The sequence below is a fragment of the Rattus norvegicus genome, chromosome 17 (assembly GCF_036323735.1).
Source record: "Rattus norvegicus strain BN/NHsdMcwi chromosome 17, GRCr8, whole genome shotgun sequence".
Classification (NCBI taxonomy): Eukaryota; Metazoa; Chordata; class Mammalia; order Rodentia; family Muridae; genus Rattus; species Rattus norvegicus.
Genome location: NC_086035.1, coordinates 737,631 through 749,778, shown reverse-complemented (window position 1 = coordinate 749,778; position 12,148 = coordinate 737,631). Strand labels below are relative to the sequence as shown.

Below are 12,148 nucleotides of genomic sequence, written 5' to 3'. Positions count from 1 at the left end.
CTGGTCTACCTAGCAAGTTCCAGGTCAGCTCAAGATGAAACTTACTCATTGTAGGTAAAAATGTCAATAGGATCTTACTCAAGGTTATATATCCATAGAAACATAAATCAATAAAAAGGAAGGAGCCATACTTTCGTGTTGACTTGTGTGTAACACACAATTGCCAAGATCAAACCATGTGCCAATTAGTGGGTGAGTGGATTAAGAAAATGCTTATACACCCAAAAGGAGAGAGATCAGCTGGGTGTGGTACCCTGTAATCGTACTTTATGGCTACTTTATTGTTTTTGTTTTGCTTTTTTTTTTTAACCTACCACCCTTCTCCACCCCAATATTTTACAACCCCCAGCACTAGGTAGGAGAGAAAGAAGGTTAGAGAGGAAAGGGGGTGTCTATCTCCTTAGACTACCTCCTGCTGATTAGGGACATCGAGTTCCTTGGAGCAAGTCCAATCTTCTTCCTCAGGATATTTACCACCAGCAAACCACCAGCAAGACCACAAACCTGCAACCAACAAACCAGCAAACCAGCAACAGCAGCAGAGGCAGCTGCAAGGGATCTAGCATTTTTATACCCTCTCAAGATGTGTGTATGGTTGGCTGCATGTGTAGGGGGTATTTATCCATCTGTATATTGGGAGGTCACAGTCATTCCCATGAATACAGCAGATCTACTCCTAACATTTATAAAACTAAGGAATGATTAAATTTTTTTTTTCAAATGAGACAGGGTTTCTTTGTGTAGCCTTAGCTGTGCTGGAACTACTTCTGTAGACCAGGCTGGCTGGCCTCAAACTCACAGAGATCTGTGTCTCCCAAGTACTCAGACTGAAGGCATGCACCATCATTGCCCTGGAAAACAATGGTTTAAAAGCAAACAAAGTTATCGCAAGAAAAGGATAGCTGATAGTGAATCTGCTCTCTCAGTACTGATTTTGCTGTATTTAAAAAGAAACACCCCTATCTTTAGATAGCTGTGTCTCCTTTCCAGGAAAACCTGCATAAAACTTGCCAGTGTCACCTGCTCATGTGACTCGTCCTCAGCCCCTCAGTACACGTGGAACCAAGACTCAGCCAACCCTCACCTGTCTTATCCGGGCCTTTGTCCATCAGGTGCCTGGATTATAGCCTCATGTGGGGGTGCAGGGGGTGGGGGGGCTGAGCACGGGACCTGCCGGGCCATGCCCGGACTCTTGACCCCTAAGAACTGAGACAGGAAGTGTGTGTTGTGAGTGACTAAGCTTGAATTTGTTTTATGCATCAGCAGATACCAAACGCAGTTGAGACATCTAACAGTTTTTGACTACCAAATCAGCTGTGATTTGCTGGATTTTTCCTTGTTTTGAAGGGCAGTGCAATGTCATTTCACTGGTCAAAGAGGACCTGGAACACAATTCTTGGGTTAAAAGAAAAGGAGGTCTGAAAAAAAAAAGAAAAAAAAAAAAAAAAAAAAGAAAAGGAGGTCTGGGCACGTGGCTCATTTGGCAGCGGCAGTCCCACTCCCTCTCCCTGCTCGTGCCCTCTCCCCTTCGCTTGAATGCTCCCTCAGGGCCAGAGATTTCTGACACGTTGCCTTGCTTGCACGAGCCCTGGTTCAATCCTCAGCAATACATAATGTGAAGATGGTGGAACAACCCTGGAATCATAGCACTGGGCCGGTCAGGAGTTCACAGTCGTCCTCGGTGGACTTCGAGGCCAGCCTGCAATACACGAGTGAATAAATGAACTTAGGAACAAAATAGAGAGAAACCCAGTAGAATAAATAAGCCAGGCTTTATGTGCCAACCTAAAGTCCCAGCTACTTGGGAGGCTGAGGCAGGTGGATCTCAAGTTGAAGGCCAGCCTGGACAACTTTGTGAGACTCTGTCAAAATGGAAAATAAAAAGATGGTTGGAGATATAGCTCAATGATAGAACTATATAGCAGATGTGAGGCATTAGATTTACTCTCACAGACAGACGGACAGACAGACACATACACACACCACTGTGGCCTCACAGTAAGTGTCCTTCAAGTGTGTCTTGAGGTAAGTTTTCACCTTTAGGTATTTAAGATCTGGGTGTAGTCCTTCTCTGGGGTATCACAGAGATCTCAGGGTTTGCTGTCCATTAGGAGGAGACTTTTGCTTTCAAAAAGCTTCCAGGGAGGGATGGATATGGTGTGGAGCTTCCACTGACTTAGCAGAAAAAGTCAGTGTCCTAGAATGTGGACACTTGGACAGTATTCAGATGTGAGTCATGCGGTCATGTGACAGGAGTACACAGGCTTGGGCGTCACAATTTCAGGAATGGGTGTCATCAGATAAGAGTGGGTGAAAACCTCCTACAGATTATCACAGGGAAGGTTAGTATCCTTTAGCTCTGATTTGTTCTTAGCTAGAAACTTGCTTCCATTTCCTTCAAAGAACACAAAGCATTATTCTGAACAAGGTAGATCATGGTGATCTTAATTACTTTCTGGTCATGTATTCAGTCCAGGCATTGTGCTAGTGAGCCTGAGAAAACATATCCGAGGACATGGGTGGAAGAGGATCAGGAGTTCAAGATAATCCTTAATCTTGAGATACTCCTAGGCTACATGAAACCGTGAAACCTCTTCTCTCTCTCTCTCTCTCTCTCTCTCTCTCTCTCTCTCTCTCTCTCTCTCAAAAAAAAAAAAAAAAAAAAGGAAAAAAAAGAAAAGAAAAACAAGCAAGCGAAGAAGACCATGGCTAATAATAACTGTTGCCATTTCATAGAGGAGAAAACTAGGATCCAAAATTAGACAGGATTTGTCCAGTGTCACCTAGCTATACAGAAGAGGGACATAGAATAACCTGTCAAGTGAAGTAAACAATCAGTTTGTACCAGGTGTAGTGGCACACCTGTAATTCCAGGTGTAGTAGTACACATCTGTAATTCCAGGTGCAGTGGTTCACATCTGTAATTCCAGGGCTTTCAAGATGAGGGGTAAAGGAAGGAAAGTCAGGAGTTCAAGGATATCGATGTCATTCTTGACTTTGAAGTGAGTCTGAGGCCAGTTTGGGCTCAAAGAGATTTGTTTTAAAACAGAGTTGGGTATGGTGGCACAGGCCTTTAATCTCAGGAGACAGAGACAGATCTCTGTGCATTAAGATCATTCTGGTCTATATAGGGATTTCCGGGTCATCCAGGCCTATACAGTTAGACCTTGTTTCAAAAGCAAACTAAAACACAAAGCAGCTATAACAGCCAAGTACACGTCTATAATAACAGCACGTCATCAAGGCAGGAGGATTGAAAATTCAAGGACAACTTGAATCTTACAGCAAGAGCTTGTCTCAAACACAAAACAAAACAACAAAAACTCACAATGGCAACTTGTATGTTATAACTGTATGGTTAAAACATACAAGGGGCTAGCATGTAGCTGTAAGGTAGAGTATCATTGGAGCCCTTGCCTAGTTTGTACAAGGCCCCGGGTTCTACCCTAGCATTACATTAAAACAGGTAAATAAATAAAGAACATATGTGGACAACATATTTTCCAACCTTTAGAAGAAAAATCGCCCCGAAGGTTGTACTTTTAGACAGGATGCGGTGGCACATATTAACTCCTGTGAGTTTGATGTCTACATAGTGAGTTCCAGGCCAGGAGGATCAGGAGTTCAAGGTCTTCTTCTGTTACACAGGATCAGCCTGTAATCATACTCCCATCAGGAGAGAAGACATTTTAAAGAAAGATACTCGAGGCACCAGCTACTGAAACATCAAACCTCAAAGAACTGATGAATGGCTAAAGTCCTGGTGTCAGCCAGAGGAGGAACTTGCCTCTCAGGAAGGAAGTTCACACACTTATCAGTCTACCTTGGAGAGACTGGAGCTGAGACAACCATGGGCAAAATGCTTGACCAGGACTGCCGAGTCGCGTATCTTTTCTCTGTTTAAACCTAACCACCATGTTAGTGCCCCCTCAACAGACATTTTTGTTTTTTTCCAACGTGACTTTACATGTTGAATAAATACATCTTTCTCTGCTTTTTAATATAATTTACCAGTTTAATGGTGTGTTGGAAGAGAGTGGCCAACCCTAGTCTGCTGGGACTAACTTAGGCTTTGATTCTATAAACTCAAGTAATTTAAGCTGCATGAGACCCTGTCTCAAAACAACAACAACAACAACAACAACAAAAGCCCAACAAAGTAAATACTTTTTTCAGTATTGAAAACAAAATCAGACTGGGGACATGGCTCAGTGGGTAAGGTTTTTCTGCATAAGCCTGAGTCATTTCTCAGCACCTACGTGAAAAGTCACGTCTGAGGCATGATCTGGGTGCTGGGGAAGTGAAGACAGGAAGACTTCTGGGGGGCTTGAGCCCCAGAATCAGTGAGAGACACTGGCTCAGAAATAAGATCAATAGCAACAGAGGAGGACACGCCCCATCTACCTCTAGCCTCTCCGTGTATACATACAGAAAATAAAATCAGTTCCTAAAAGGACGCTTTTTTTGTTTTTTGATAGAACTTTTGTTTTTTAGAACCTCTGAAAAAGGCAGGCAGCATGTCTTTGCGGTTCATCACTATTGAGTGTGAGACCCTCGGAGGTTAGGTCAGCAGTCTAGCGGTTGCCTGGCAGGCACAAGACCCTGGTTTTGATGCTTCTCACCTCACCATTTGGGGGGGGGGGGGATTGATAATTGTGTGTGTGGTCTGTGGGCAAGGTTTTCAGTGGGTTTATCTGGACTCCGGAAATAACAAGATCGCTGGGCTTGGGAAAGCTTTGGCTGTCAGCTGAGCCTGGTGTACAGTTGTGTGGTTCTGCCCAATTGCAGCTTGGTTATAGCGGGAGCTGAGGGTGTTTGCGAGGGGAACTCCTGATTCTGGCCTTCTGATTGCCTGGATGTGCCCCTCCCCTGGAACCTGATACTGTTTGCTGCTGCTATTTCAGCTTCAGCACAAAGTGTACTCAAGTCAATGCAAACAACAAAACAAAACAAAACTCCAACTTTGATCTTGAAGACTGAGTAGGAGCCTGATGGAGTCTTTCATAGATGCCGGTGGGGGGGAGGGTCTGTGACTTATAGACACCTACAAGAGAAGGCTTGTTTTCTAATGGAGCCTTCTGCTTCGGGCTTCTCATTCCATGGATAAAAAAACTAATTGCATTCCGTTCTTGGGATGTCTGCCAAAATTCACAAGTTCAGGCGGGTACATCATGGGACCATGAAAACACCACTCATTCCTGGCAGACTGGACTCCTGACCTCATTTTGGGATGGTTCAATGAAGTCTGTTATTGCTAGCTCTCCAGATTGGCCTCAGTTTGCAACAGCATACTTAGACTTGTACTTTCCTTCTGCGACACTGAACATATTGGTAAAACAAGTTGTATTTTTACAGTGATGTTACACCTAAAAATGAATTTTTTTTTCTAAGCTGCTCTCTGCATGAGCCATTAGAAAGAAAGAATGGGAGGTTTTGTATAAGTCAAGGTATTCATCCTGTCCACCCTGGAACATGATGTGTTTGGTGAAGTTGTGTAAAACATTTTCTGGTGACAATGCTCTTATAAAATCTCTTCTTAGCCAGGAGATGGTTGGTGGCACACACCTTTAATTCCAGTACTCAGGAGACGGAGGCAGGCAGATCTCTTGGAGTTCGAGGCCAGCCTGGTCTACAGGGTGAGTTCCAGGACAGCCCGGGCTACACAGGAAAATCCTGTTTCAAAACAACAACAAAAACAACAACCACCTTTTCCAGATGAAATGTCTGAGTGGGAATTGGGAGTGAATTTAAAAGACAGAACTAAGACTGGTAAAAAGCATACAGTGATTTTTGCAATCACAGGAGGAAAACAAAACACCCCACAGAGTATCGATGATCAAAACCTGGTTTTCAAAACTGTTTCTGAAGGTGCTCGCTCTTCTTGAAGAAAGCTCTCTGTAGCCTCTTCCGGTTGGGAGGATGTTCTGAGTTGAAACTGACCCAGACTGCAGATCACACCCCACAGTGCTGACTCCAGCAGAGAAAAGCTGGGTAGAGCAGAAGTTAAAAGCCCAGAAGGCAAATTCTGTTGGGCGGGGAGGGGGAGAGTGCTGCAGTGAGGGAAAAGGGAACTTTGTTTAGAAAGAGCTCCTTTCTTAGACACCATTGCAAATTAGGATTTGCGGTCAGGGCTGGGAGGGGTCAGTGGATGGGTGATTCAGAGTAAATCTACTTTGCAGCTTTTGTAAATTAGAAGGCCAAGGTCCAAGGGTAGAGCCCTTAGTGTGACTTTTAACAACTTTGAGTCTCAATAGTCAGAGCAAGGACTGATGTATCTTCTGGATGCAGCTCTGCGGGAATAGCTGATGATTATCACTCAGACACACTTTTTAACCATTTGAAAATACTGATTCCAAAAAAAAAAAAGAAGAAGAAGAAGAAGAAGAAGAAGAAGAAGAAGAAGAAGAAGAAGAAGAAGAAGAAGAAGAAGAAGAAGAAGAAGAAGAAGAAGAAAATACTGATTCCAGCCATCTGGGACCACATTCCAGCTATTTGGGAACCTACCTGTGGTCCAAATGTCTAGAACACTGTCTGTTCGAAGGTAGAAAATAGTGTCCTGGAGTCTTGCTTGGCACCCTGGGGACCTGGGGGACGACGGGTGGACTTTGCGGAAGGGAGCAGTTTAACAGAAGCTAAGATAAACAGCTGTAGGGGGTTCCTGCGCAAACAGGCCAAGATAAGCTAGCGGAGACACCCTGATCCTCAGTTCCTGGAGCAGAGCTGGGATTCTCCATTAAAGAGATCGAAATCTAGTTAAGTCTGAAATGGTCTCAGCAGGAGGAGCTTCCGCACCGCCTTGGCCTGTCACAAGGTCTTGGAGGTAGTCTACAAGATATGACCACTCAGACACAGTTTATAGCCAACTGAAAGTTTTTATTCCACCTGTGCATGCAGCCTCCGTCTCTGCGAGTTCTTATGTGGGACGATTCTGTTAATATGGAGTCTTGTTGCCTCGCTGTGCTCCATCCCCTCTGGCTTCTCTTTCTGCTTCTCCCTCCACAGAGCTCCCTGATCCCTGAGGGGCGGGATTTGATGGAGACATCATATTTAGTGCTCGGTGTTACGAGGTGGCTCACTCTCTGCACGTTAGTGGCGGTTCTCTGTATCTCTTCGCATCTGTGGCTGAGGAAAGCTTCTCTGATGACGGCTGAGTAAGGCGTGGCAGGATGTCAATAGGAGTCATTTTATCGCTATGTTCTTGTAAGGGTCCGTGATTCGCCGAAGAATGATACCCTGGACTCGTAGTATGTAAAAGCAAAGATGTTTTATTCTGTAGAAGTCCAGCATGCTGGGGTCTCCTCGTTACCAGAATGGACAAGCGAGTGAGCTCCCTGGTTAGATTTAAAGCACATTAGGGAATTCCCAGGGTAGGCGACCTCTATGTTAATCGGTTGGGGCCATCTCTACGGACATTCCATTGCCGGAACCTGTGGGGTCAGGGGAAGTCTGGTAAATGTTGTTGAGGAAGTAGCTGAGGAAGTCTGAAAACAGCTGCTGACCTATTGTCCTTTGCCTCAGCCAGGCGGCTGGGTAGCCTCTGATAGCAGGACAGTTTCTGATTAGCTGCCTGAAGCTTGTTTTTTTTTTTTTTTTTTTTTTTTTTTGCCTGGGCCTAGGCCTAGTCTCCTAAACTGCTAATTTGAAGCCTGTCATGGAATCCAGCATAGCCTTCTCACTTTTAGTAGAAGAGTAGAAATTGCTTTTACTCTGGGTTCCTGGGATATTTAGTGTCAAGTTCTTGATCACCAAAGCTGCTTCGGGTGTGGGCTTCACCTGGTGGAGTGAGCCTTAAGTCAAATCGGATGTTTACCCTTCTCCTTCGGTAGCATGCAGAGTACCTTCCTGAATCACAGATGTTAGTCAGTAGGGGTGAAGGCTCCATGTAGGCCCCAGCTTAACTTCAAGTTCAATGAGTTTTGTTGGTGTTGTCTTCAATAAGGCCTGCTTGTCAGCTTGTGGAGAGCAGTCTACAGTCTTGGCCACAGCACAGGTCGTTTAGGGGTTCCCTTGAGACCCCTTTGGCTAATAATCATACTGGAAACTTCTTTGTGCCAACAAGTGGGTCTCTGCAAGTGGGCCTTGTGCCTTTTCTTGGGCTCATTTCCTTCTGTTTATTTTGTTCTATTACAATATATTAGTTTTTGTTTCATCTCATATATTATAATTACTATCATTTTGAAGCCTGTTTGTATTTCAATCAGAGACAGAAACAGGGTGGAACTAAATGGGCGAGGACGTGGGGAGGAACTAGAAGTAGAGGGAGGGGAAATGATAATCAGGAAATATTATATGAGGGAGGAAACATTCAGTAAAAGGAGAGAAAAAAAAGGAAAGTCACAAGATTCACAAAGCCCTTCTGGTAAGTTATATCTCTGCTGGTAAAATGAACCAATTTAATCCATATTAGAATATATTAAAGGCAGGTTTATTGGGAAACTACGCCAAAGTGAGTTCACTGTCTCCAAGGAGTAAGGCCAGGGAAGTCACCATGGGGAGAGAGAGGGAGGGGAAGAGAGAGAAGAAAGAAAAGGAAAAGGAGAGGGTGTGAAAGAGAGAAAGAGGGAGGAGAGAGAGAGAGAGAGAGAGAGAGAGAGAGAGAGAGAGAGAGAGAGAGAGCGCAAAATGTCTGGGTTATATAAGAAAGAGCCCCGGGGAAGGGCAGCCCAGGCCCTGGGCTGGAGAGTTCAGGGTTGGGGCAGGGTATGTTAGGTAGGGTCTGAGGGATGCTGGGAGAACCTGGAGGTTTGATTTGTAAAATATGCACTTCAGCCCCTAGTCTGGGGTCTGAAACAAAACGACTTCCTCAAGGTTGTAAAAACAGTAACTGCTGGACAGAGAAAATTCTCCTGCTGGCTGGGCTGTCTGCAAGTTGGATGAGACAGGTGCAGGGTCCGTGTTCATGAGTTGTCGCTCATGTTAAGGTTGGGTGTTCTATGGGGGCAGCTATCTTTGAGTCATCTGTGCTCCTGAAAGTAACCCCAATAAACTCATTAAACTACACTTGAACTTAGTCATTTCTTTGGTCTGTTGTCTGTGCCTGATTTGAGGTAAGGAGATTTTCATGTCCTCCCAGGAAAAGTCTCACACCAGATTTCTTTTTTTCTTTTTTCTTTTCTTTTTTTTGTATCCAAAACTTTAATCCCAAGGATTCTCACAAACATATTACAAATGACAGCATGAAAAAAAATCTTGCACAGTAACTGAGTTCAGCTCTACAATGTACCCTTAAACTGATAGGACACTGGTATCTTAGTTTTACATTTCCAAATAAAGACGTTAGACAGCTCTGCATCCCCGTACAGCAACCAGGAAGGAACCACTGTGAAAACCTTCAGAGTGTGGTTCCTACCCTTTATCTGTTGGTTGTGTTCGCAGCAGCTTTTAAAGGCTGCTCACCATTTCACCCACAGTGCCACACTGTGTCTCAGTCACTAGGGGAACTACAGCTTTAGTCCATTTCCGCTAGGTGCTTGACGTCATCAGTACATCACTTCAAACTGGGCAGGATCTAGGTTTATTTCAGTCTATGAAAAACTAAAATTCAAAGAAAATTCAATCTCGCTTAAGGGAACATTGTAAAGTAACAGTTCTTGATATCACATGCCTCATATGATCCATTTGAAACCATAGAGAATTACATCGTTTTGTGTGTCACTGTTCCAAGAGACAAATCAAATTCGAACAGCTAAAACATCTTAAAAATGCACCAAGCTTATGAAGTCTCAAACAAAACTTTAATTTCCTGTACATACTCCTGTCAAATGAAGTTATTTCCTGTACACCACTTTTGCCAACTGGTCTTCTATTTCCTTTCATTTGACCTAGATCAGCTACGAGACCTAGAGAAGGATCAAGACGGCTTGTGATTTCTCTCACGAGACAGAGACCTTTCTCTTCTCCTATCTCTAGAAAGAGACCTGCTCCGGCTTCGCGAAAAGCTTCTCCTTGGGGATCTGCGCCGAGGTGGAGGACTCCTCCTGCGGTAATCATCTCGAGGACGACGACCCCAAGAGGGAGGCGGGCCACGATTCCGACTTCTCTTTTCACCATTCGACAGTTCCACTCTTACACGGCAGCCACATAGTGTTCTTCCATCTAGCTCTCGGACAGCATCAGCAGCATCTCGGGGATCCTCAAATTCGACGAAAGCAAAGCCAGGAGGGTTTCGAGCAACCCACACACTTCGGAGTGGTCCATAATAGCCAAAAGCCCGTTCTAATTCAGTCTTGTTCCCATTGTTTCCAAGATTACCTACATAAACCTTACAGTCCAAGGGACAGGAATCACGATGCATTTCGAGATCCTGGATTCAAAATGCCCAAGCTCAAATCCTAACGCTCCGACAGGCCCACCCGCTTCCCTCTGGCACTGCTTCCACAGATGCTCTCACTCCCGCGGCGTCCACGAAATGGCGCTCACACCAGATTTCTAATACCAAGCTATATAATCAATGAGATTTGTTTTAATTCCCAAGGGGACATACCTGAGGTCATTTGTGAAGGTTGTTTTCACCTGGTTCAAGGGACTTACTTTTATATATGGCTTAGTCAGTGAGTGGTTCTGAAGAGGCTAATATAGGAGCTTCGAGACGCCTTCTCAATTCTTTCTGCTTACAGGGACAACCCTGGCTGGGACCTGAAAGATTTTGCAGTTATTTTCACCAACCAGACCTGATAGGATATCTTATTGCTGGCATCCTCTGAGAGCCTGGAAGTTTTGTAGATGGGAGGCGTTGGGTACTGCTGAGAGCCCCTTGAACATGGCTGCTGAGAAGCCACTGAGGTTGACAACACACTTTGTGTGGCTCCACTGTGGAGAGTTGCCAGAAGCCTCTTTTCCCTGGCTTTCCCCTTTGCTGACTTTGCAGTGCATTTGTTCACAGGAGCAGTAATCAACCAAGAGAACAACTGTCCAAGAGTCTTTCCCACGAATCACTGAACTTGATGGTGATGCTGGGGACAGAGTGCTTTCTCTAAAACCTGTTAAAATCTGTTCTGTTCTTTCTTTTTAAAAGTAATATTTGTGTGTTGACTCATTTATTCAGTTATGTGTGTCTCACGCTTGTATGATTGCCCATGGGGGCCAGAAGAGAGCATCGGACGCCCTACAGGTGAAGTTACAGGCAGGTGTGAACTGCTGGGTGTGGGTGTGGGTGTAGGTGCTTAGGTCTGAGCTCCGTTCCTTTGTAAGAGCAGCAATTGCTCTTAACCACTGAGCTATCTTTTTGGGGAAATGTATAGGATTCTACGATTTTTCACACATCATTAAAAATCTAGAAAGAGGGGTTGGGGATTTGGCTCAGTGGTAGAGCGCTTGCCTAGGAAGCGCAAGGTCCTAGGTTCGATCCCCAGCCCCGAAAAAAAAAAAAAAAATAGAGCCGACACAAAAATCTAGAAAGAGGGCTGGGGAGATGACTTGGTGGTTAGGAGCACTGACTGCTCTTCCAGAGGACCTGGTTTCAATTCCCAGCTCCCAGATGGCAGCTCACAACTGTCTGTAACTCCAGTTCTAGGGGATCGCTTGCATAGACTACATACAGGCAAAAAAGTGATGCACATAAAATAAACATGTAAAAGCAATCAACAAATATATATATATATATATATATATATATATATGATTATTTTTGATAGTTTTACTGTTTATCCCAGGCAAGCCTCAAATTCTCAGCAATCCACCAGTGCTAGAATCCTAGGTATATGCTCAGTTAAAAAATATTTCTATATTGCCAGGCACGGTTGTGCAGCCTTTAATCCTAGCACTCTGGAGGCAGAGGCAGAGGATCTCTGTGAGTTTGAGGCCAGCCTGGTTTACATAAGTTTCGCCCCAGCCAGAGGTACACAAAGGGACCATATTTCAAAAAAGAAAACAAACTTCTGTATCATTTTTATGTAATGATATCATAAGTCTTTCCTGATAACAGAGTTAAGATGCTTGAAGGCAGGTGATAAAGCTAGAATTGCCCTCAGTATGTGTTCCCTGAAGTTATCACAAACAAGGATGTTAAGAACAACAAACGTGCAGCCTGTATGACAGCTTACTGGGTAAAGGCGAGCCTGACTCCCAGAGCTCCGACCCTGGGACCAGAATGGTGGAAGGATGCTGTTCTCTGACCTCCCCACCCTGAAATAGATAAACAATAAGTGTG

At 44.4% G+C, this 12,148-nt stretch overlaps 1 protein-coding gene across 1 annotated transcript; it reads right to left on the bottom strand.

Annotated features, from left to right (window-relative positions):
* Positions 1-9,091: 9,091 nt before the first annotated feature.
* LOC100910660 (serine/arginine-rich splicing factor 3-like) lies at positions 9,092-11,378 on the bottom strand. The gene has a single exon (XM_039096139.2). The coding sequence runs from the start codon at positions 10,292-10,294 to the stop codon at positions 9,851-9,853; it is 444 nt and encodes a 147-aa protein (XP_038952067.1). The 5' UTR covers positions 10,295-11,378; the 3' UTR covers positions 9,092-9,850.
* Positions 11,379-12,148: the final 770 nt, after the last annotated feature.